The following is a 24,912-nucleotide window of genomic DNA, read 5'->3' as shown; positions in this document are numbered from 1 at the left end:
ATCAAGTTACATACAATAAAAATATAGTTAGGAATAAACAGTTGTTGTTTATAAACAATAAACAATTTATTTATGGGTAGTTGACAAACAGGCAGTAAAAAATGCTTTTTTTGTAAAATACCTTTCCTGAAAAAGAAATGCATATATTTATGTAGTGTGAAGTCTGATCTTTGAGAAAATATAAAGGGTCTCTAACTTCATCAATTCTTTCACTGCTTTTTTAAACATTTTTACTGAACTATACCATAAATCTGTCCTAAGGTGTGACATAGCAAAAATTAAGAAAAAAAAAAACCTCTTAATAATACATAACTAGCATGAGAGAGATTTATCATCTTTGTCAGACACATTTTCATATAGTGCTATTTATTTAATATGAAATTATAATTAACATTTTTTTACCCCATGACTTTGACAACAGGACAAACTTTGCTGTCATCCGTTCAAAACTGCCGAAAAACACCCTAGGCAGCAACTACTGCAATCAAGCATTTGCGATAACTGGCAATGAGTCTTTCACATCACTTTGGAGGAATTTTGGCCCACTCTTCTTTGCAGAATTGTTTTAATTCAGCCACATTGGAGGGTTTTCGAGCATGAATGGACTGTTTAAGGTCATACCTCAGCATCCCAATTGGATTTAAGCCTGGACATAGACTTGGCCACTCCAAAACCTTAATTTTGTTTTTCTTGAGCCATTCAGAGGTGAACTTGCTGGTGTGTTTCAGGTGTAACTTTGATTCTCGCTGTTGCCGCTGGCTCCATGTTGTGGAGACGCTGTGTGTTTCAGTGTGAAAGCGAAAATACTTTGTTTGGTCTTCCAAAAGAGGACACAACTAGAAATCAGTGGTTAAGTTGTATTTACAACACTGTTCCAGAACAGTTCAACCCAAATAATCAGATGTGCATTTTATGGAGGACTGTTTCCTGATCCTGGGAGAGAAGACTACAATGCCAGTGCTTCTGACTCACAGTCTGTAAGTATGTTTTCATATGTAAAGGATCTGCACATTTTGTATGTTTCTCTTATGGCTTCAGATGTTTGTTCTATTTGAATGCAAGTGCCCTGCGAAGTGGACATCACAGGATATTCCACCATGATACCAGTTCGAAGCGAAGGTATATGTTCCATTCAAAGTGCACTGAAATGTCTGAGACATGATTTTAAATTGTATTTATTTACAGAGGGGGGCCACGAAGACTGAAATTGAGAACCCCTGGTGTAGAGTAGAGCTTGTTGTTTGTTGTTTCTCCGATCACAAATGCAGACATGGTTTTATGTTTACATGGCGCAATGCTTAAAACGATAGTATAAGTCACTATAATCCGTAATTATGTCCCCACTGGATGCAACAAATGGCTCGTTTGTAATGGGCATATCAGTTATAATATTTCACAGTATTACTATTTATACTGTACTGTACTTTATTTAGCTGAATAAAAAGTGCATCAGATTTGTTATAATATTCATAGTTAATTTTTAAATTGCCAGCAAAATTATTTCAAATATATTACAGGTATTCCATATTTTGTCCAAAACCTAGTCTTACTGCAAAGCCATTTGATGGATAATAACAATCCCAGAGCACCTTCAAAGGCCAAAGAGAGATCAAAAGTCTGTATTTTTCTATTTCATGCTGGGTCTAGATGAGGGGGACAACAAAAGGACACACAAAGGAAAAACTCTATAAACTATTCTGGAGATAATCTCTGCTGTATGATGGTCAATTTATTTTCAAGGCCGGCATTCCACTGAGATCAAAAACTCTCAGCGAATGCAGAGAATTTGTAATTTAGCTATTGATTTGTTCCATTTTAAGGAGCTTGATTGATTTCTTTTGTTGGTTGTAGGATGTTGTGAGGCGAAGGACTGAGTACATGATCAGAATAGGCCATGGAAATGGCAGGAGCTCCTTGTTAAGATGAGCATGTGGAGAAGTATTCCCTGAATGGAATTCAGTCAATCACAGTGCTTGGTATCCTGAATCAGCATCTCTGCAGACTAAAAGAAATTAGTCAATTAAATGCAACATTATTTTGGAGTTCCCCAAAGACCATGTTAAATAAGCTGCTTATATAAGTGGACACTATAAGTGTACTACCATTCAAAATTTGGGGGCCAGTAAGATTAGTTTTTCAAATAAATTAATATTTATTTTCACAATAGATCTTGTAAATTGATCAAAAGTGAGAGTAAAGACATTACTATTGTTACAAAAGCTTTCCATTTCAAATAACTGTTCAAAGAAATGTCACAGTTTCCACAAAAATATAAAGCAGCACAACTGTTTACAACAGAGATAATATTACGAAATTTTTCTTCAGCACCTGCTCGGCATGGAATGATTTCTGAAGGATCATGTGACACTGAAGGCTGGAGTAACAGCTGATGAAAATGCAGCTTTGTCATTGCAGGAATAAATGACAGTTTGAAACATTAAATAAAAAACACTAATATAACAATATAACTGTTTTCACTGTGTTTTTGCCAGCCTTAGTGAGCAATAAAGAGACTTCTTTCCAAAACATTAAATCTTAATGACTTAAAACTTTTGAACAGTAATGTACAGTTAACCTATATTAGTTTTAATAACTTTGAGACATGTTTTGCCAAAGAAGTGTGCTTATATTTTGCTTGGTTTGAGTTGATTTTGTCATGTAATGAAGTTACAAGTGTGGCTTAAATGTCCAAATACTTCTTCGGAGCCACTGTATGAGCTTGATACTGTATGCTGTGAAATGTATAAAAGACGTCAAATGTAAAATCAAGTCCAGCTGCCTTGCCTAAACATACTGAATACTACAATACAATGATACAATGACCTGAAGGACTTATAGACAATGTACTCATTGTCTTTCAACGGAAAGCACTAGTCTTTTGTGCTAACATTTGGTCTTGATGAAGACTTCACATTTTGACATTTATAAGAGTACCACAAGGCACCCAGACTTCATCTAAAAGACAGTTGAAAACACACACTCATACTGTATATAAGTTGCACACAAACCAAGGCCAAAGCAAAAATAGCTTGAAGTGTCAGAGGAGAGTGGCTGGATTTGGGACACACCCTGAGGGGGGGCTGTGGCTATTATTCTCTTTGATACTTGCTGCTGTTCAGGTTGACCTACAACCCTTAACATACATAAATCGACATATATTTCACGTCTATTCACTGCCAATATCTGCAAATAAACACAGAATAGTCTTGCATTAAAAATAAAGCTGAATTGATCAACTTTTGAAACTATATTGGTTATGAGGTTCGATGGCTGGAACTGATGACATTGTTAATAGTCAAATCAAAAGAATGCATGATTTGTTACACTGAAGTAATGACACACGAAAGTCTTTTAATAAATTCTTTGATATGTTCAGACTTGTACGGCATAACATTTTGCTGACTATGACAGCCATGTTTATAAACCAACAATCGGCAAAACTGTCTTAGAAATATAGAACAATATTATTGTGACGTACACCACAAGCTTCGGTTGTTCACAGGGCTTATATTGAAAAACATTCACCATTAAATATAATTGTGTAATCGTTCTAGTCCTCTAATTTGATTGGCCCAGAGGCGTTCCAAGAGTGCTGATATCCGTTGACACACTTTTGTATAATTTTCATTAATCTTTGTTCAGGCATTTTATAGACCGGAGTGATGTGGAAGCAGATTTTGCCTGAAGAACAGGTTTTTGACGGTAGGAGCATCTTTGTTTTCTTTCGCTTCATGATCGCTCGAAGCGGGTTTCTCTCACCAACAAGGAAATAAAAAACGTGGAGTGAGCTAGAGCCGAGTGATTACTGAACACTTTTATTGGGGGCGGCGAAGACAGAATTGTATCTTGCGCAAGTAAACAAACGCAGAGGCAAGAACTTTTACGTTAGTCTGGTGGTATTGTTTGGATTACATTCATAGTATATAGAATATACATTTTTAACAGTCACAAAGTGCATACTTAAATTCAAGAGAAGTGCCTAGTCAGAGAGTATGTGATTTTAGATGCAGCCATTGTTTTTGGTCTAGAACTCCTAGAACTTGCTATCCTAACTTTTAATGGGTAGTCACTTAAGCACTCCATTACAATTATGAGGAGCACTGATGTCATTTTTAGTTAAATTAATAGCATACCATAAAAAAGTAACAAAAAAGCTTATACACTACACATATGCGCGTATTCTACATGTATTTACAACACACTCGTGTTAAATGTCCAGATAATTCAGTTCTTAAAAAGACGATATGATAATGTTCAGTTATTTGTTATTATTTATTAACAGTTTATCAAGTGAAGGAAATTACATTGTCCATTTTATTTTATTAGTCACTATATTTTAAGCAACTATATACATATTTTTATTTTGTTTCTTTGTACTTGGATAAAAATTTGAGGAAAGATCTGAATTCTTCAGACACAGGCTTTCTGTCTGTTGCTTGGTGACAGAGCTTCATGTTTTGGGTTCTTTGGAAATGTTTTCATAGGCTGAGAAGAAACATACAATCTGTCAATTTTGTCCAAAACTTAAGTTAATGGACATTACGTGGATATATAACTCAAATTCACGATCTAGAAGGTATAGGGTTTTAAAAAGACACATTCAGTAGTGAACAGACAAGACGCTGAGTTCCAAACAGACGAACTGTCCGTCAGAAAGTGATCGAGATTACATGGCGCGACTTGCAAAAGAGGGACCAAAGGTTAAGCTCCTAGCTGGTTCGTCGACCTCAAATAGGAAATCATTTCTGGAAAACACTTGAACAGAGAGAGGAGGAGAGAGAAAGCTGGAGCTGGGGGAACTCCTCGCGTGTTTTTCTCCCAGGTTGTTTCATTTTCCGCGAAAGCTCCCGGAGCTCGAGGGAATCTGCAGGGTTGTGTGTGACAGGTTGAGCGGTCGCTGTAGGTGGGAAGTAAACATGAGCACGGGAGCACGAGCACCATCTGTTTACCGGGACAGGACCCAACACCGGGGAAATCCGTCCGGCCACACAGCGACAGGCTGTTAAAACCGAACTTACTACATTCAAAGCAACCAAGGTGACTTTTCTCCGAAGAACCGCTCTACTCACCGGTAACTCCACACTGACATCTGATCCGTCCAGCAACAGGACTCTGCATGTGATGGCGTCTTTGCTGTTGCCCGCCGCGGGGATGTGGACCACGGCTCCCCCGGTCACTACGATCGGCGCGTGAATCACCTGCTGCTGGTGCGCCTGCAGCACCGTGTTTCCGCCTCTGCCGGTCCCGTCCAGCTCGTCTGACGTCCGAAAGCGTCGTTTTGACCGACGACTAAACGTCCTGCGCAGAAAGCCCATCATCTTTTCCCCGCGAGACAGCGCTTTAATCAACCAGGAAAAACGGCTCCGATACCGGACCGCTCAAGAGGAAGGCATCCAGCTGTTTCCAAGGCTTTCCGCGACGAAGAAAGGCGGCGTCTACCGGACTGAGCCGTTCAATGCAGCGGGGACAAGTCGGGATACGGCGACCTGTCACGAGCTCAGTTTCCTCGTGGCGTAACGTTACGGGCTAGAAAACACGAGCGCAGCTCCCAAAAACAAGTAAGGATAAACCGGTCCTTTCACTCGGTTAAATAAAAAATAATTGCGCGTTAACTGAACTTCTCGCGTTCGCCGGAATGACGGCGCGTTAGTTCCTTTCTGTTATTGACCGAAACTGATGTACCTCTCAGGTAAGTCAACCAGAGGAACTGGCCAGGCAACCTGTTCTGCGCAAGCGTTAAATCTCAGAGCAACACTCAAACTTTTTTCCCCTGTTCGGGTCAGTGTGCGCGAGGCAGCGCTACCTGCTGGTAAGCCAAACAGTGGTCAATGTGAGGTTACCTTCACGAGAGCTACCATCACTGAATTCCCCAGCAACGACTACAAATCAAGCAGCCTTCATACTGTGCGGGAAACAATGAGCGCGTCAGCATTTCACTCACGCTCATTCAAGCCCCCCCCATCCCCATCATGAATAATAGAAGAGACACAATGTGATAAGAATTACACATTTTTATTATTTATTTATTAACAGAGGTGAATTGAATTATTCTAGTAGTGGTTTGGTTGGTCAATCTCACAAAGAAGCGTACAGGTCACCCTTTATCCTCAAAATCAAAAGGAAAAAAATTATATATTTAATGAATTTAGCTTTTAGTTTGTTTATTTGTTTTTAAAGTAAGTTTACAATTAGAACATTTTCAGAACATTTCAAGCTAATCTGGTCACCCCCCATTTCTCTTTACAAACTACAAAGTCTAGTTTTTATTATCGTGACATGAAAAACAAAAAAATATGCAATTTTTTTAAGCAGGCTATATATATATAAAATGGATCGATTTTAAGTAAATAACAATACTGTCATTCATACTGCAATAAAAAAAGACAATATCAAAGGGATTAATGTGGTAATGAGAATTGGGGAGTAAAATCTGCTTAATTGCTCTGAATATAATCTTTTAATTCCAAAAAGAGAAAAACTTAAAATATTCTAAACGTAGATTTTTAGATCTACTTTTACATTTTTATTTTATGCACAATATGAGTTACAAAGTTTTTCCTCTTAATTTTAGGCTGAAATGTGGCCTGAACATTTCTTGACAGATATTGTGAGATTTACCTGAATATAGCACTTGGGGTGTGTGTGTGAGACAGAGAAAGAGAGAGTATGTGTGCTGTAGGGCCCTATAAGCTTATACGTGTCAAAGTGCTTTATGTTCTTCCTTGATCCGCACAGCTGTAAGAAGAGCCACAGCAAGAGAAAAGATTGTCCATCCATCTTTATCCAGACACACCGTCTACTCACTGCTCCTTTTTCATCCGTCTTTATTGACAGTCGGATCACAGCTTCTTCCTTCACTTGTGTTTTTGAACACTCCCCTCCTGTCCCTCTCTTCTTATCAACTGTAAGGTGTTGAGCTCTTTTTCATTCTCTCTCTGTACACCCTCAGAATGGCCTCACACACAAAGGTGAACTGGCACTGAAAAACAAACATGCACAGAGTGCATAATGTCGGCATATCCAATAAAATCAATCTAAGATATTAAATCATTTGATCCGGTGGACGAATCTTTAAAAGCCATTTTCACCATACATGGTATGAAGCTACATCCAAACCACTATGACTGATCTCCTTTGACCTTTTCACATAGTTAATGTGAAAATGGCTGCCCTCTTTATTTGTCATTTGTCAGGTTTCTCCTGCTCAGATAGACAAGTTTTGTCTTTCCAACCCTTTTAATGAGTGCATGACTCCTTTGAGCTAAATGTAGCATCGGCTCAACCAAGCTGTATGAGTTTGAGGCAAAACAATCAGTTTATCTATGGAGAGAATGTTTTAACTTCTGAAACTCTGTTTGGTAGTGCCAAATGACTTGTCTTTAACTTGTGTGTATTGTCTGTGTGTGTTTGTACCGATGTCTGAACCAGCATGGCCCTCTGTTCTCTCATCAAGGTAATGATCTCTAGGGGATACACTGGCTTTTCCTTCTCCATCAGTGTCATGGCTGTCTCCATGGTGATCAACACACCCGTCCGCCCGATGCCAGCACTGCAGAAAAACATTCTCTTGGTAAAATGAGCACCTGATAACATCTGTGTGTCTGTGTGCTGGAAGTCCCCTCACCTGCAGTGGACCATGAGAGGCACAGACTCCTTTCTCATACTTCTCATTGACTGGACAAAATCCAGGAAGTCTGAGGAATCTTCTGGTACCCCATGATCTGGCCAGGCGACATACTGCAAATGAGTGATCGACCGCTGCTGTCCTGACTGTATAAAAAAAAAAAAAAAAGGGGGTGAGGCTGAGTGCAAGAGAATGCTTGAATGAGTATGTATAAAAGCAGACAAGTCTAAGCATGCCTGTGTTTTGCCTTCTATAGAAGGATATTTATATGAAATATTATTGGAATGAAAGCACTACATGTTTTTATATAATCAGTGTAACATCAATTACTGGCATATGAGCACAAAAAGTTTGTATGCATGCATTTTCACATCAGTTTCTGCCTTTATAAATCCAGAATGTTCCTCACTTTTGACGTAACATGAAATTCATGGAATTTAGGATCAAGTCAGATGGTACTTGGGTTTTATACACGAGGCTCCAGGTTATTGTCATTCTTTAAAACATTTTCAACTCCATATTACCTAAATACAATGACATTTCAAATTCCCTCTCAGTTCTATCATGATCTTATAAGTGGGTGCAAGAAGAAGAAGTGATCTTTAGGTGAGTCACAGTCTGAAGGCCAAAGTGGAAAAAATAATTCATTTATTGTGACAAATCGGGCAGAAAGGAATAATTGGTTCGCAAGCTGTGTGGTACGAACACTCACACATTGGCATTTTTCCTGTACCCCCCCAATCATCCTTTTCCTCTCTCCTTTTCTTTATTTTTTCATCTGAGACACACACGCACCCTATATAGACGACGAGTGTGTGATGTAACCTCCGTCTGCTGTCCGTGCTGAGATTAACTCCCACCAACAGAGACAACAGATGGGTCTCCTTTCTCCAGCAATGATAGATTGTTTGTGAGTGTGTGAGCATGTACTGTATGTGGATGTACATGTATGTGCATGGTCCCGTGCTCTCGACCACAGCGGTACGTGACATGTTTGCCATATTTACCATCGCACACAAATGCTCCCACACGTTAATGCTCTCTCACACACAAGAAGCTTTCACATTAACACACCTAAAGCCAAAATTCTGTTTTAAATGAAACATTAAACTCCAGCATAAAAGGACTGACAGAGCATGAGTAATTACAAACATTTACATAAGAAACAGAATTTTGCCAAAAATAAGACTAGAATCATAAACTGAGGGACCAAAATGGTTCTTGAGCATCTTGACCATGTATACAGCTGTGCATAATTTCATAAAACCATTTTTTTTTAATATAGATTAAAAGTCCCTATGAAATGGCAAAAAATAGTAAGAATAGTATAATATTGCAAATTCAAATGTTCTATGAATCAAATGTTCTTACTATTTACTTGTATACATATGCTATATTCATACTATTTTGTATTTACTTTTTACTTGTATACTCCATTTCTGCCATATCTAATATAAGAATAGTTACTATTAGAATAGTTCATCTATTTACTCATATAGCTGTATAATAATGGTATATACTATTACTATTTACTCTTACTTGCCTCCTCTTACTATTTCTGCCATAGAAGCAAAGACAGTATATACTCTAACTATTACCTCATATAGCTACATATACCTATAATTTACTGTTTTTGTTTCTTCCTAGTTCTGCAATATATAGTCTAAAGGCTGGAATACAACACACAACTTTTAAAGTCCATGTGAACTTGAAGTTGCTGCCGACTTTATTTCAGTGTATTGACGTATTTCCAACTGAAATGGAATATTGAATAGAGGGCGGGGTTTTATTTTTGCGCTCCTCCTCTGTCTCTCACTCATAGTAACCTAACCGTTGGATGGGCGTGTTTACAGATATTCTGCCCAAGCCATCAAACTGACATCATCAGAAAAGGAATGCCATTCCAGAGCGGAAGTAAATGTTCAGATTTCTCAATTTCTCCAGACTGTAAATCGGGGGAAAATCGTGTAGTGTATTCCAGCCTTAAGTTAAATATACAGGTATTCTAGTATGTTGTCCCGAATTCATTCATAGATTATGACTAGCACACTGCACACAATATTTTTCCCTTATAAAGATATAGATTAAAAATAACAATATGCTAGTGTGCTATTCTGAATTCAATTCAGCCATAGTTAGTTGCTAACTTTATAGCATACTACTCAAAGTATTTCTGCCATATATGGTATAGGAATAAATAAAGTTACATACTAGTAATACTCCGAATTATGCCATGATTTGTGTCTAGCAAACTACTCTGTTGTTTTTTTCTTTCAAATATATATGCTGAATTTGGAACCAGCTACAAGCATTCTATTCTCACTATTTTTACCACATTGTTTTATGGCAGAAATAGTAAGAGTAGTACATGGTTCTAATTTAGCAGCAGTATAAGACTAACAGTATGCTGGTAGTAGCAGTAGTAGTTGTTGAGCCGAATTCAGGCTCAGCGATATTAGGAGGAGAAACTTTCTCATTCTACAGAGCATGTGTTTGGACAAAGATCTGTCTAGTGCTGGATGAGTCATCAAAATGTTTACTCCCGTTCCCAGAGGAGAAAGACTGTAAAGTTTAAAAGTGCATTTTGTCAACCCATGAGTACACTAAGCCACAAACTCACATTTTAATTGCTATTGTATACCTGTATATATAACTGTGTATATTCTATGAGTGTTATATGCTACTTTAAGTGATTACACAAGCTCTTGTTTGTTTCTACTGCACCTCACAGAGGTGGTGTCCGTTTAAAAGTATGTCCGGTGTTACCTGAGTATTTGTGAGTGTTATTTCTCGAGTAACGTATGCCAGGTTACACTCCTCTGAGTGACAGCACACCTGAAGATACCCATAATCCCTCACTTCAGGGGGATGCGGCCAGTATTGGTGGCACTTGGTCTGTGGAAATTTAAAAGAGATTACTGAGCATAGAAAAACATACACACATACACAATCGTGCTCCCTCTCTCCCTCACACACAGAGTTTATTAAATCATCCTTTTGGAAAAGAATGCAGAGCGCTTGGTTACCAAGCAACAGTCAAGCTGAGCTGAAGAATACAGTACTCACAATAAGCTGTCCTTGGGGGACTGGAGGTGTGTGATGGGTGTTTGATGGGTATCGTCTGATTAGGTGTTCTGTGTGTGTGCTTGTTAATAAGAGTTATTCTGGCGTAAAAGTATGTTCCTGTCTTGAGTCCTGTCTCCTATAGTGTTCATGTTTATTAATGTTGCAGCTCACTGTGTAACTTTTTGTGTAGTTCTGTTTTCATGTGTGTGTGTTGAAGTACCCGTCCTCTCTCGGTCAGTGTGGTGAGCATGACAATGACACTGACGTTCTGCTCCCACACGCTCCTCCAGAAGTGTGTACAGGTGTGCGGCAGTGGACCCTGAGCTGCTATGTACCGTAAAACACAACCTGCTGGCTCAGTCTGACAGACACACACACATTGCCGCATCATCAGTGTCATCTAGAGCCATAAATTCAAACCATTCACAACTAGAAAAATTAAATACTGAATAGAAATGAGGCAGACAGGGAGTTATCCATACCTTCACGTGACTGGCGTTGATGTAATCATCCCCCTCTTCCTGCAGCACCACTCTGGTGATGTCATCTGAAAGAGAAGTATGAACAAGCAGAGAATGAGGAAGAGGGATTTACGGATTATGTGAAAACACCTCAGACAACTAGTTTTAAAGAGCATTACGCCTTATTTCCCGATCGAAAGCTTACAGACAAATGAATAAAATGATATGTCTGTCCTTACTCTGTAATCTACTCCAGTATGGTAGCTTAGTTCAATCTCATCATGGTCATCCAGCAACCACTCTCTTCTTATAAAATACAACCCCCCTGAAAATTGGTTTTTAATTTTCAAATGTTCTATTGAATTTTCTAATGAGCTTTTTGAAGTTTTAATTGTTCTTTGAGCTCTCAACTAAACATAACATACAGTTCTGGATGCTGATTGGTCAATACCCAATAGTGTAACAGCAATACACAAAATATCGTCACAGCAATGACAAAGCATATGTTCACCTAGCTTACATTTATGCTTTATCTGAAGAGACTTGCATTACTTTCACACTTTATCATGCATTCCCTAGGAATCGAACCTATGACCTTGCCGTTGCTAGTGCTACATTACCCCACTGTCACTTAACAGCACTCATAGAGACCGTCTACTAACTTCAGTGTACAAGTCACATACTATAGTTTTAGTGTGAGTCTTTAATATAACTAGGGCTGGGTTTTGACCTATCCAATGACCTATTCCAATCTCAATTCAGTTTCATTTAGATATATAATTTTAAAATATAAACTTTCACATGGAGACTGGTCATAAAAACATACTTTTATGATCACTACAGCAAACTGTCAAGACACATTTAGGAACATCAAAACATTTATTGTTTCCATTTCATAACAAAACTGACCGACTGTCAATTTTCAGCAAAAATCAATCTCGTAATTTAAGAATCAAAATCGATTAGTCAATATTAAGATTGAATCCAATAAAAAAAAATCAATATCATCATCCCAGCCCTAATAGTAACCATTTTCAAGCAATAACACTATAAGTATGCTATATTGTGAATATAAGCATAAAAGGCCACAATTTATTCAATTTAGCATGTGATAAATTTTTATCAGAAAAAGCAATAAAACTTACATGGTAATACATCTTTGTACCGATTCTTGTCCATATTCTCGGACTGTTTTGCGCAACACATTGACATGCCTTCTTTCTTCCTGTACAACTTCTGTGAGTAGCAAAACACACATACACATGCACGGATGACAATTATCAGCAGTGCGCACACACATGCCAACTGAGACATGCTGTAAAATATTCACATCCCCCAACCTCAAAGTGCAGAAGCAATGTGCCGGTGACCAATCCCTTCTCCAGACGGGTCATGGACTCCTCTAGCGTCTCTCCAGATGGCTGAGCGGACAGTGGGGATATTTCACCCGGAAGGGTTAGACCCTCACCTAACTGTAGTGTGGGTTCGACTCGCAAAGAGACACCTGTAAACAAATGCTGTTTGTGGTTTCTGGGTGTACAAGCTAAATGCACAAGACACATCAATGATCAAATTAAACCAATTAATTCCCCTCAAATCACATTTGCACACATGCACATCAACAAAAATCTTACCTTTGCGGCGCACAAGCAATGCAAGTTCCTTGCTGTGTGACTCTCGGCTTGCTTTGATGAACATGACTACCTGCTGATGTGTGTGTTCTGAAATGTCCCGCCCATTTATCAACAGCACCTGATCGCCCTCCATCAGCGGAGGCACACAGCGACTGGCCTGCAACACAGTCAATATTTGTACAAATGCAAAAACCAAGAACCCATTCATATTCAAAACCAGAAAGGATTTTTATGGCTTACCGGAGATGCAGGGTTAACATGAGAGATGGACAGGGGCATCTTCTGATCCACGCCTCCCTGAATATTAGCCAACAATATTCTGATACATGGTCTCCCACACAAAACTCTATCTGAATGCAATTTAAACGATGATGATAAATACATATTGTGAACGACTCACTTTAACATTGAAGCCAAACTTCCCATCTTGGTCTGGGCTGATCCTCACGAGTAGCAGATCTCCATCAGCTGTCACACTCTGTGTACATATAACCACAATAATAGACCCTTTGAAGCAGGTGGGACAGAAAGAGGATCAGAAAATGGAGGATTCTGAAGTCTAGCTACGAAATAATGACATATTATCATGTTTAGACTTCAGAATATTGTTGTTCTTTTGTCAGTAGACAGCTTCATTCTCAGCTGTTTTGCACACTGATAGTACTAGATTCTATTTAATAAAAAATGTCCTTGTTTCTTCAATGACAGCAGCAGAGTTTGTGTTCTCCAGCATGATTACACTCTTAACAGGCCCTTAAAAGTTTCTTCACAGCGATGCCATAGAAGAGCCATTTTTGGTTCCACAAATAACTAAGTCAAACTTTCTTTAAAGAACCATCTCTTTATTACCTTTTTATAATCTGAAGAACCTTCTTTCGCCACAAATAATCTTTTTGTGAAACAAAAAGGTTCTTCAGATGTTAAAAGTTCTTTATGGAACCATTTAGACAAAAAAGGTTTTTTAAGAGTGTAAAGAATTACCCAAAGAGCAACTTGTGCTTCAGTGGTAAAAATCTTTTGACCCCACTGTAATTTTAAAGTTTTTTCATGCCCTAGTCTCGTGAGCTGGGAGATAGATTTTCAGTGACTCATCAGCATGACTGTAGTATCAGTGTACTGCTTGGATTTGTCAGAATGGCAAACACTAGATATTGTTTCTGACAGCTGACTGCCCTGATGCTGGACTCTTGACATTTGGTTTAGGTCCTGTGCCTTTTGTTGCATACAGTGTTCAGTAGTGAACGAACATGCACCTGGAGCAGTGGGCGCCCGGGGAGCAGTTGGGGGTTCGGTGCCTTGCTCAAGGGTCTCACCTCAGTCATGGTATTGAAGGCGGAGAGAGCACTGGATATTCATTCCCCCTACCTACAATCCATGCCGGACCTGAGACTTGAACCCGCAACCTTCGGGTTACAAGTCCAACTCTCTATCCATTAGGCCACGACTGCCCCAATCAAGCAGCTTTCCTGACCACATCACAATTGACAATAGATTTAAATCTGTTCCAGGATGAATCTCCTGACACTTGTCAAGAACATGTCTGGGATATTTAGTTAGAATTAAAAATTGAACCCCATTTTAGGATCAAAAATTATATTTAAATTACAAATGTATTTATTTTTGCACCATAATTAATTTTTTATGGCAATTTTTTAACATCTCTATGACCTTCCAGTCCACACAACTCCTGGAAAAATAACACCACTTTGCTGCATTTCCACATAATCTAATATAGTTTTTAACTGCCCCATCCATCAATCACAACCAACCACACTGCACTGAAATGAACCACAGGGAACTTCTTCATTCCAACCACTCGTTTTTGACGCAATGATCCTTTGGAAAGATATGCAAAGAAGCTTTGAAGTTCAGAAACTGTTGCGAAACACATTTCCCTTGATCTTGCATCATCGGCTATCATGTACAATAACACTCACCTTATCCCAAATGTGCAAATCATCCTCTTCGGTGTTGATATCATCACTATGAGACCAACTACCACTCGTCCGCCCCTCCTCCTGAGGTTTTTCAGTGCAATCAGTTTTAATAAGTTACTTTGAGTGTACTGTTGAATACATATGTATGGCTGTAAGACTGTGTGCATTTGCACATGTAGAGTAAATTTGCCTGTAAGTATAGAACACATCTTCACTCTCAGTCACATAGCTCATTTCATTGGTCAGGTTGTCCACGGATGATGGGCGTGGCTTACGGAAGTCATGACGTAAACGAGGACTCCGCCTAAAATGAAAGATATATTCACAATATTATAAACACTTTTCCTTACATTAACCTTATAAGACTAAGACACTGTTTAAAATGTATGTGTGATATATATTATATATATATATATATATATATATATATATATATATATATATATATATATATATATATATATATATATATATATATATATATATATATATATATACAAAAAAATTTATATACACACACTACCAATCAAAAGATTTTTAATGTTTTATAAGGGACTTCTATGCTCACCAAACCTGCATTTATGTGTTTAAAAAAAAAAAAAAAAAACTTATATTGTGAAATAGTTCAATTTAAAAGTAACTGTCTTCTATTTTAATACATTTTTAAATGTAATTAATTCCTGAGATGGCAAAGCTGAATTTTCAGCATCATTACTCCAGTCTTCAGTGTCACATGATCCTTCAGAAATCATTCTATTGTACTGATTTGGTGTTATCATATTTCATATAAACAGTTATGCTACTTATTAACATCATTAATTAAAAAAATTTATCTGAAACATTTCTCTTAACATTAGAAACTTCTTTTGTTCCATTAAAAGAGTCCCTGCTAAATAAAAGTATTATTTTTTAAAGTATTTTTTACAAATTTTGACCCCAAACCTTTGAATAGTAGTACAAATACATTTCATTGTTTGTTAAAACACATTAAATAGCTCTAATCCATTACTGTAAAGTTAAATGTATTTGAGTGTATTTGAGCACTGTTACCAGTTGGGCGTGTTGGGTGGTGACCGTGAGGGTAGACTCTTTGTCTCTAGTTGTTCCACTGAGTTGGACCTCACCGCAGGGTTCAAGATTTTCTCACCAATCAGCTTTCGGTACAGTGGGATAGAGCTTTAACAAAAATATATGCAATTAAACTCACACTCATTTGGTGGAGGCAGTAATGAACTCTAATTAACTCCAGCAATAAAGAACACAGTAATTTTGTAGAATGGGTCCGTCGTGACTCTGCTTGTGTACCTAAGTTTTGAAGCCGAGTGAGAGGGTTTTCTGTTGTAGAATGTATGGTGGTCCACGCAGGATTTCCATAGATTTTTACAGGCACGTGAACTTGGCATGGAGAGAGAAACCACATGGTGACCCAGCTCACCCTGTACCACACATATAAATGAGAAAAAAACAACATAAAACACCACAAAGAACACAACACAAGTCTCACACATAGATGTTGATTTTTCAGTATTCAACATCTTTGAGGCATTAAGTGTCTGGCTTTAATATGGTAATTATTTTGCTTTTGTTTTGAAGGACGAGCATGATTAATCATGCATATCTTACATGTTTCCGGCGTAGGTGGACAAAGAACCGTTTTCTTTTGAAAGAAATTTTGATGATGTTAATCCTGGAAAAAAAAAAAGCAGCCATTCAAAAAGCAAAAGCACACCAGAATCAAAATAAGAGATACTGTTTCCACGGCTCTTAATTACACTAATAACAGTAATTATACTTTTCGACAGTGTTTGTATCTCATCCATTGTAATGATAATCACAGCTCTGACAAACAGAGCCGTAGCACTGTCAAACGTCATTCATAACAGCTGTAAACATCAATGTAAGATGCTTAAAAAGTGTGTTTTACTAAGAACATACATCAAGCATATATGCAATTACAAATAAAGTGAGCAAAAACATTCAAGAAAGAATCTGATTGGCCAAAACTTACCAGGGGAAAAAACTGGAGCAAATTAAATGGCAAAACAAAGCCACGCCCCCAGATGTAATGCCCACCCAGAGGGCGGGGTTGTTAACATCCTATAAACAGGGATTTTAAAAATGTAATAAAATAAATTAACATAATCCACTTTAAAACAATATTACCAGTTATTCCTTAACATTCTGGAAGAAATTGGAAAAATTTTCAACTTAAACCATTGTACCTGAGCATGATGTAGCTCCACTCCATACAGGTCTAATGTTCTCGCTGTATTTAAATAGCAAAGCTCAGCTTCACTCTGAGACAAACCTCTGAAACACATTCAGACATGTACAATTAATAAATGTGTGTGTGTGTGTGTGTGTGTGTGTGTGTGTGTGTGTGTGTGTGTGTGTGTGTGTGTGTGTGTGTGTGTGTGTGTGTGTGTGTGTGTGTGTGTGTGTGTGTGTGTGTGTGTGTGTGTGAATGAATTTATGTGCTGACATACTTGTGCTGTGGATGCAGCGACTCTACTTTCAGAAGGAACTCTTGGTCTTGGTCAGGAAGAAAATGTGTCTGACTGAGGTATCCTGCAGGAGTTTCAGGGACATAGTCTCCAAGCTCAGCTGTCAATCAAACAGGAGTATTAGAACGCTACGTTTGAGAAATAGTGATTATATGTGCTTTGTTCAGTCATCTCCAATTTAGACAGTGCCATTAACCCCAGCTATTTCCTGGAGAAGACTCATGTCCCCTACAAGCACACAGACACATCATCTGCAATATCAATAGTGTTTCTATGGCAGGGCTGCCAATCACAATGTGAGACGGTGTAATTTCTACCACTTACACTGAACAGAGTAAGAAGCCAGTACCACGGCTGAGCTTAAAGGACACTTTAATCTGCAATAAAAACACACCATGATATTTTGGGATACAATATATAGGGTTGTGACATGTTTTTTTTTTTTTTTTTATTAGTATTTGTAAATATTAAATATTTGGTACTTAAATGTCAAGGGAGCAAATGTCTATAGTGTATTATAATTCTTATACACAATAGTATGTTTATCAGACCACACACAACCTAACAAACCCAAGAGTTATAACTCCCCGAGCTTTAATCTCTAACCAGAATCACCGGTTTTTCAAGGACTGCATAACCAGCATCCTGCATGTATTATAATGATGTGGGTTGCTGGTATTTTTGATAAATAAATACATAAAAACAATACAAAAAAATAATAAAATTAAAAATAAATAAATACTATATACACAATGCCTCTGAAGTACATTGGTTATATTTTATCATTTAAACAATTTAACTTTTTCAAAATAAATTAATAGTTATCCTTCTTACATATTGTAAATTATAATGTTATGATACCTAATTTCAGTTGTAGCATAAAAATACTGGTTTTACTTATAAATTATAAATTATTTTGTCATCTGCATCAGTTAGAATCTGATATCACTTTCTCTTAAGACTAGATGAATTGCTGCTAAAATTCACCTTTACCATCGCAGGAATAAATTACCATTTAAAATAGAAAGCAGTTATTTTAAATTGTCAAAATATTAAACAATATTACTGTTTTCACTGCACTGTTATCCAATAATTGCAGCCTTGGTGAGCATAAGATACTTTTTTTTTTTTTAAATAAAAAAGCTTACCAACCCAAAACTTTTGAATGGGAGCGTAGGTGCAAAACAACAAATATTTACCTCCCCTCACAAATGTCCTTCTTAATTTGTAAGAAATAAAAATGCCTGCAAAACAAAATAACGGTCAAAAACCTCTCAACCAATTCATATAAATAATATATATATCTATTTCTATTTCATTTGCACATAAACAGGGATATGTACCTGGTCTGCTCGTGCTGGAGGGAGTTTGGGTCTGAGATGAAGAACCGCACTCTAAATATTAAAAAGAACGGAGCAGAACCTGAGGGAATAACAGTGGGGGAGAGAGAGAGAGAGAGAGAGAGAGAGAGAGAGAGAAAAGGACAGAGTCAGAGGAAAAGGAACTCAAAAAATGCTAGCAATAGAGATTCATTGATCAGAGCTACATTGAAGCTCAGTATCATAGTATTTCTAGAAAAAAAGGAAGGAAACTGAGGTTTTGGCAATTTCCCAGAAATCTAAAGCAATTTATTAAACCATAATTTAAAGTCAAAAAGGCAGGTAGGCACTGAAGCATAAGCTGCAATCCCCGTCTGTGCCTTATTGCATGCACATCACGTCTGATGACTCAAGTAAGTTGATTAATTAAATCAGCCACCTCCAATTCTCATGAGAAGACAAACATGTGTCTCCTAATGTTCTTTTAAAGGAAACAAAATTATTTGCGCTCCTATGACATAACTCATATTACACACTCATCAAACATGTGCACTCTATGCCTGTATGGAATCTGATTCCACAAAACATCTGCAGAAAGCCCTGCAGATATCCACAGAATTCAAACAGCATTCTATATATCCATTCTTTGTGTTTATCATAACTGCAATTCTTTAAAAATATTTGTTATAGCTGACCAATATTAAAATGCTATATTATTTTGTCCAAATAAATAAAAATAAATAATTGATTAAAAAATGAATCATCTTAAATGCTGCAACTTTAAGTGAACATTGAATGATAGCAAAGGGAATTTAATTTTTTTAAAAAAAAAGTTAGGAAAGTGCATGCAAAATTAAATAACCTGATTTTAATCTGATTTTCCACCACAAATGTAAAAATAATATATTGACTCCTGGTGGGCCTGTGTGTGTGTGTGTGTGTGTGTGTGTGTGTGTGTGTGTGTAGTTTCTCTCTCACCCTTCAGCTGTTTCTTAAAGGGCTTGTTAGGGTCCAGCCACCTCTGAAATGACAGATTTAATCAGTTCAACTACTGAAACCCTCATGTTTCTTAAGACAGGGCATTACTTTTCTCTATTTCTGGGTCATAGCGATAAACACTTGCTCTTTCACAGCCACGCATTCATTTACCGGAGAGCTGGATGTGTCCTCGCTGATCTGCAGGCTGAAGTACTGTTTTTCCACTATGTTGAGGTGTTCACAAGCCAAATCGAACAGCAGATGACCAGCATCATGTTTCTGCAAGGCAGTAACACATGCTGTCCCATTAGGAATTGTACCAGTTTACCAAACCTATATTTATAAAGTGACCATATTCTACAGGGTTAGCATACACAAACATAACAAAAGAACATATCAATTGTGAATATTATTACAACTGTGTCCTATTTTAATATATTTTAAAATGTAATTTATTCCTGTGATGACAAAGCTGATTTTTCAGCAGTCATTACTCCACTCTTCAGTGTCACATTATCCTTCAGAAATCATACTAACATGATGATTTGATAATCAAGAAACTTATTATTATCATCAATGTTGAAAATGGTTGTGCTGCTTAATATTTTTGTTAAAAACGGTGATACACTGGAATCAGGATTAAAAAGAACATGTTATTTGAAATAGATTTTCTAGACAGAATTGTTTTTGTAATATTGTAAAGGTCCCTTTAGGGTCAATTTAATATTTTCTTGGCTTAATTAATTTATTTTAAAAAATAATAATTTAATGATAGTTGCACTCATGCTGAACATGCTGAAATTATGCTAACATTTATTTAACATTTATTAAACTAATATTAAATTAATTTATGGAATCTAATTAGCAGATAGATCATAAGTCAATGTTATCAGTCCCTGTCAATAATCACGAGTTAATTAACATGAATCAACATTTTAATACCCATTTAATATTTTTCCTATTTCATTTTAACTCACTATATCTTTGTCAAGCAGAGCCCTCAGGCCCACTGCCCTCATTTCTATCATCTAGCATAAGACCCTATTTCCTGTTGACTTCATGACTGTTTCTGCCTGACAAACGTGCCTGTGTGTGCGTGTGGGTGGGTGGCTGTCCTTCAGAATATGAAGCCAAGGTTGCAGCAGTGCAATATGGAACATGAGAAGAGAAGCACCAGTGTAATATCCATCTCCACCCTCGGACTGCCAATAAAGGCAAGCTCATGAACACATACACATTACTTCTCTTTCTCTCTCTAGGCTTTAACAGTCATATTCACTCATCCTACAATCCAAAGACATCTGCATACACTCTTATACTCACACTGACAGTAAAATTTTGGGTTGTGCCATCAGGGAAGAGCACTACACAGAGTAGGCCGGAGCGCGGCATGTGTGTATGTTTGAACAGATCGGCACGTCCAAGAGCAGTGATCTTGTTTCCAAGCACGCACCATGGGGATGTCATCGCCGAACCCCGTCACATCTGCCCACCTGCCAAAACAAGGAGTCAGACAGGTTAAACACAAGCACTTGTTCCAAACGTGAAGGTGACGCTGACGAAGATTATGACTACTTGTAATAAAATAACGTGACGTGCAGAACTTCTGTACATGCCGTTCCAATGTTATGAAACAAATATATGCAGTACATTTTTTACTGTGTGCAACAGACATTTAAAAAACATGTTGTGAATTGCATCCGATGATGAGGCCTTAGCAAATCCCTTGTAACTGTAATTATACATTCTGTGCAGAGAACGTTCCAACCCAAGTGATAGATGGACAGGTCAGCACAGATACTGTGCCTATGACAAGCTCACAGAAATGAATGAAAATGTAAAAAAAAAAAACACATATCACATATTATATATATGATTTTAGAAACAGTCAGCCTGTTTTTAAGATCTCACTGATTGTGGGAGGCACTTTAACTTTTCATAACATCAAAATGGTGTTGCATGCTATGAGGTCATCAACATGCAGAATCAAAACCGTCAGTTTATAAGCATTTGGGTTTCATTAACTCTCTCTTACTCATCCATTTCTCGACCTCATAGACACTTACAATACACACTCAGTCACACTCTCTAGGTCTAAACATGTTCTCGCATTGTTTTTCACACTCTTCTTTTCTCCTCCCAGCACAGTCCAGGAATGCGGACTATTTTACTACCCAAAGAGACACGAAAGAGCGAGAAAGAATTTCAATGTTAAGGCTGAGTCAGAGAAACACTTTCTCCTAAAAACCATAGTAAAAGAGTGAAATATACTGAAAATGTCATTCCTTAATGTTCTACACTGTCAAAGAGTGATCAAATGCAGATGTTATGGGGGAGGACATTCATGCATCTGTCACAGCCAAATTTATATTGAAAGCAGAAAGCAGCTTTGATCTTCCAACACACTCTGTAAAACAGTGACTTAATGTTCATTAATGTTCTGTGGAAAGTGTATTTTATTTTATATGTTGCATATTTTATGTTATTCTGTCTGGTCACTGTGTTCTATAAACATACTTTATATACTTCGGAGACAAATCTATGTTTTCATTTGTTAAAAAAACAATACATAAAGTAATGTTTTAATACTAAACTAAAAACGCAGTTTTCAGTTTGGTTTAGTCGACATTTATAATTTTTATAATTAGCTGTATGCAAAAACAAAATAAGGTTTCTTTACACAGCCAAGTTAAAGGAATACTCCCCACCAAAATGAAATTTTGTCATTAATCAATTACCCCCATGTCGTTCCAAACCCGTAAAAGCTCTGTTCATCTTCGGAACACAATTTAAGATATTTTGGATGAAAACCGGGAGTCCTGTGACTGTCCCATAGACTGCCAAGTAAATAACAGTGTCAAGGTCCATAAACGGTATGTAAGTCGTCGTCAGAATACTCCATCTGCCATCAGACATGCATTTTGGGTTATATGAAGCGACGGAAACACTTTTTGTAAGCGAAGAAAACAAAAATAACGACTTTATTCAATAATTCCTTTGTCATCCAAAGTCATTATTTTTGTTTTCTTCGCTTACAAAAAGTGTTTCCGTCGCTTCATATAACCCAAAATGCATGTCTGATGGCAGATGGAGTATTCTGACGATGACTTTCATACCTTTTATGGACCTTGAGACTGTTATTTACTTGGCAGTCTATGGGACAGTCACAGACCTCCCTGTTTTCATCCAAAATATCTTAAGTTGTGTTCCGAAGACGAACGGAGCTTTCACGGGTTTGGAACGACATGGGGGTAAGTGATTAATGACAAAATGTTCATTTTGGGGCAGAGTATCCCTTTAAGGCCGATCTGTGCCTGCTTAAAATTGAGTGTAAAGATATGATGCAGCATAAAAGCCTAAATTATGCCTGCTCTGACCCATCTTCACCCCTACCATCACAATATACAGTTGCAATTGCTGTGTAAATGCACCTCTGATCAGTATTAAACAGTCTGGGTAAAGACACTTAAATGTCACTTCAGAAGCACTTCTGTGCCACCTTTGATGTGTAAATTTGGCAGAAGTCTACGGTATGTCCCCATTTAAGACGTCTTGACATCGCCAAGTTAGGGCTGCTCTTGTCACTTCAGAAGCACTTCTGTGCCACAGTCAAAGTGTAAATTTGGCATTAGAGAATAAAACATGAGTGTATATACTGTATATACAGTGTGTTGATGCTTTTGCAGTATTGTATGCAAAACATTCATGTCAATAAAATAGTTTGTAATCTGAGAAAGAGAAATAGCAAGAGAGGCAGTGAATTTGATACAGACATAAATCTGCTGTCCTGTGGAAATACCATGTTATTTGATACTAACATTATGATAATTCTTGTTAAGAGCCTGCAGTTATTTCAAATTAAACAACATTAAATCACTCTTCAGACCTTACCTTGCATGTCCTGATCCTGGACGCTCTCTACGACTCTTCTGTAGTTGCAGAAGTTGTAGCCTATCTCTGAGACTAGGGAAATTATATTAGTGACCTAACAGACGTTTAGCAGGTTTTGTCTCACTTTCTGGCAAAATAAAACACACTTCAGAAGTCTAAAGTATACTTACACGTTTGGGAACGGTTTGGCGAGCATTAAAAGTTAATGTTTACCAGTAGCTCAGTTGGAAAGCGCTACACGCTCGAGCTCACTTTTGAGAGACGCGATATTTACGAGGTAGAAAGTGTAATTACTTCAGACCATACTTAAAAACAAAGGCCTTTCCGATTTTAAATGCGGCAATGTAAAGTATTTGAAACCCAATAGCAAGACTGGAAATTTCAACACGAGTAACAAGCAGCTCAATATTTCTGCGTGAGACACGGGCTTTTCTGGGTGTGACGTCTTACGTTTCTGACTCAAGTCCACGCTGATCCGCTCGGACTCCGGTTCTGTCAGAACTCAGAACCGAACCGTCTCGAAACCGAACGACCCAGCGAACAGCCCTACACCAACATCTGGGCTCAGATAGATGTTTCGGATTAAACGGAACAACAAGTTTCGGAGCTTATCGCGATATCTCCCAAGAAGAACCATCCAAGAGTGAAAAGAGTTGTTTTTAAAGCCAAATATACGTCATTTGGCATTTTCCTTCTTTTCAGCCCACAAAACTGGAGTCCAAACGGGACACTTCCATAACAAAGAAAAGCGTCAGAAAGTTACCTGCTTGAGGTGCTGTCAATGTCTCTGCGATGCTAGAGGTGCTTATATTTCCCGTGATGAGAGACAACTTTCCATGTTAGGGCGATCATGGTCGCAGGTGTCGGTAAACTTCCGGATTATTTTTTTTTCTTCTCCGGTTTCCTTCGGGAGGGCAATCACGGCGTCACTGTGCTCAACATGAGTTTAAGTTTTATCGTGAACATGTAGCAAATGTCGTGTGATTATGTTTCCCTTCTTACTGATAGTGTGCTTATAACATGTTTCACAAATTTCATGATGTGCATGTGATCGTCAACCCACGTATGGACACTTCCGAGTTTACACGAGCCTTGATTTCTAGGCGTGATTCGTGCTGCGCGTGAACTCTCAGGAATTCCGACGGGGGCGCGCAGTCTCAGGTGCGTGTGCCCGCCGGTTAAGGGCGCTGCCTCTCCTGAGTCAATACAGCACACATGAGTCCATGAAAACTGCATGCAAACTGGTCTCCCAGCCTAGGTAGGCTGGTTTTAAATGGTGTTTAGACACCATTCAGCGAGTCAGGGTGGGAGACTCAGCTAAACACCAGGCTGGGAGACCTGCTAGACTAGGGTGACCATATTTCAGTTTTCCAAAAAGAGGACAGTGGGTGTGGGGGGCTGGGGTGTGGTTGGTTGGTGGTTAAAGTAATGCCGAAAGCGGCCAAATTAGGGCAATCTCAAATATCAAAACTCTAAATATGTCATTTCCATACCTAAT

The 24,912-nt window shown here is 37.9% G+C and overlaps 2 protein-coding genes across 3 annotated transcripts in view; both read right to left on the bottom strand.

The window, feature by feature from the left end:
* LOC109061111 (band 4.1-like protein 4B) overlaps positions 1-5,895 on the bottom strand; it is a 28,173-nt gene extending 22,278 nt beyond the window's left edge. Inside the window, exon 1 of the mRNA XM_042741075.1 lies at positions 5,070-5,895. Coding sequence (XP_042597009.1) covers positions 5,070-5,318 — 249 coding nt within the window. The 5' untranslated portion in view covers positions 5,319-5,895. The remainder of the gene's footprint in view (positions 1-5,069) is intronic.
* Positions 5,896-5,996: 101 nt separating this feature from the next.
* Positions 5,997-24,653, bottom strand: LOC109080537 (tyrosine-protein phosphatase non-receptor type 3-like). Of its 2 annotated transcripts, XM_042741066.1 has the most exons (27): positions 23,585-24,143; positions 23,415-23,486; positions 20,847-21,016; positions 19,695-19,802; positions 19,524-19,566; positions 18,570-18,648; positions 18,426-18,470; positions 17,551-17,603; positions 17,209-17,326; positions 16,945-17,032; positions 16,731-16,819; positions 16,346-16,409; positions 16,028-16,158; positions 15,773-15,898; positions 14,912-15,026; positions 14,723-14,812; positions 13,186-13,263; positions 13,026-13,082; positions 12,786-12,942; positions 12,492-12,655; positions 12,297-12,387; positions 11,173-11,237; positions 10,911-11,051; positions 10,391-10,519; positions 7,625-7,770; positions 7,414-7,549; positions 5,997-6,979 (listed from the first exon to the last, which is right to left on the bottom strand). In XM_042741066.1, the coding sequence occupies exons 3-27, from the start codon at positions 20,988-20,990 to the stop codon at positions 6,899-6,901; spliced, it is 2,538 nt and encodes an 845-aa protein (XP_042597000.1). In that variant the 5' UTR covers positions 20,991-21,016; positions 23,415-23,486; positions 23,585-24,143; the 3' UTR covers positions 5,997-6,898. The 2 variants fall into 2 exon arrangements, with proteins under 2 accessions (XP_042597000.1, XP_042596999.1); XM_042741065.1 differs by lacking the exons at positions 23,415-23,486; positions 23,585-24,143 and adding an exon at positions 24,178-24,653.
* Positions 24,654-24,912: the final 259 nt, after the last annotated feature.

This window comes from Cyprinus carpio, chromosome B16, assembly GCF_018340385.1.
Source record: "Cyprinus carpio isolate SPL01 chromosome B16, ASM1834038v1, whole genome shotgun sequence".
Taxonomy (NCBI): domain Eukaryota; kingdom Metazoa; phylum Chordata; class Actinopteri; order Cypriniformes; family Cyprinidae; genus Cyprinus; species Cyprinus carpio.
Note: the sequence above shows the minus strand (reverse complement) of the source record. Positions and strands in the feature narration are given on the sequence as shown.